Consider the following 1,073-nt stretch of genomic DNA (forward strand, 5'->3'; position numbering starts at 1 on the left):
TAAGAAATTGTCAAAAAGATTGCGTGCACGTTTGCTTCGATATTCTTTGAATGATGGGTTGCTATGCTATAGCACCGATTCATCGGATACACCACGAATTGAGGTTCCTCATGATAAGGATTAAAAATGCCGCATTCTCTATGAGAAAACGTAGTACAACTCTGTGACTCACCACTATTGGCGGCCCAAGTTGTATAAATGGACGAGCACCTATGTGCGCACGTGTGAGACGTGTCAGCGGGTAACACCCTCTCCAAATGCGGCTGCGTCGCTGGCCAGCTTACCGGTACCCACTGGGTGCTGGCAGCCCATGGGTTTGGACTTTGTGTTTGGCCTACCGAAACATTTGGTGGGCAACACGGGTGTCGTGGCATTTGTCGACCGGTTGAGCAAGATGGCTCATTTGGCGGCGGTGCCAGAGACCATTGACGGAGTCGGTAAAGCAACGCTGTTTGTAGATCGTGTTTTTCGACAACACAGACTCCCAGAGTCGATTGTCTTTGATAGAGACCCCCGTTTCACGGGAAAAGTTTGGTCGACTATCTGTAAGGTGTTCGGCACCAAGTCAGATATGTTGACGGCGGATCATCCGCAGACCGATGGTCCAACCGAAAGGGTGAATCGCGTCGTCGAAGACGTTCTTCGCAGCGTCCGCGCTGAGACGCCGAGTCGCTGGAGCGCCATGTTGCCACTCGTAGAGTTTGCACTGAACAATGCAGTGCATTCGTCTACCGGCTACACGCCGTATTACGTGAACGGGCTAATTCACCCTCGCGTCCCGCTAACGCCGCCATCCCATGGCTCAAGGCTTGGTGGGGGGGAATAGCCGAACGGCTAGCTGATATCATCCCCCTCACCATCCGTAAAAAAGTCGATGAATTCTTGTCTACCAGACTGAGTGTCCTACGACACGTTCGCGATGCGATAGCCAAGACCCGCAGAAACAATATGCAGATGAAAAAGGAAGAGGCAAAGTAGAAAGCTTTGAGGTCGTGGACCTGGTTTTACCAGATTCAAAAAAACCTGCCTACACATGCAGCCTCTGCTATCTTCAGGACGAAGCTTCGTCCACG

At 51.5% G+C, this 1,073-nt stretch overlaps 1 protein-coding gene across 1 annotated transcript in view; it reads left to right on the forward strand.

The window, feature by feature from the left end:
- Positions 1 to 124, forward strand: part of PHALS_02671 (tubulin alpha chain) — a gene marked incomplete at both ends in the record, with an annotated part of 1,199 nt that extends 1,075 nt beyond the window's left edge. The window contains one exon of the mRNA XM_024717096.1: positions 73 to 124. Coding sequence (XP_024582629.1) covers positions 73 to 124 — 52 coding nt within the window. The remainder of the gene's footprint in view (positions 1 to 72) is intronic.
- Positions 125 to 1,073: the final 949 nt, after the last annotated feature.

The sequence above is a fragment of the Plasmopara halstedii genome (assembly GCF_900000015.1).
Source record: "Plasmopara halstedii genome assembly, contig: Scaffold_2061, whole genome shotgun sequence".
In the NCBI taxonomy this organism is placed as follows: Eukaryota; Oomycota; class Peronosporomycetes; order Peronosporales; family Peronosporaceae; genus Plasmopara; species Plasmopara halstedii.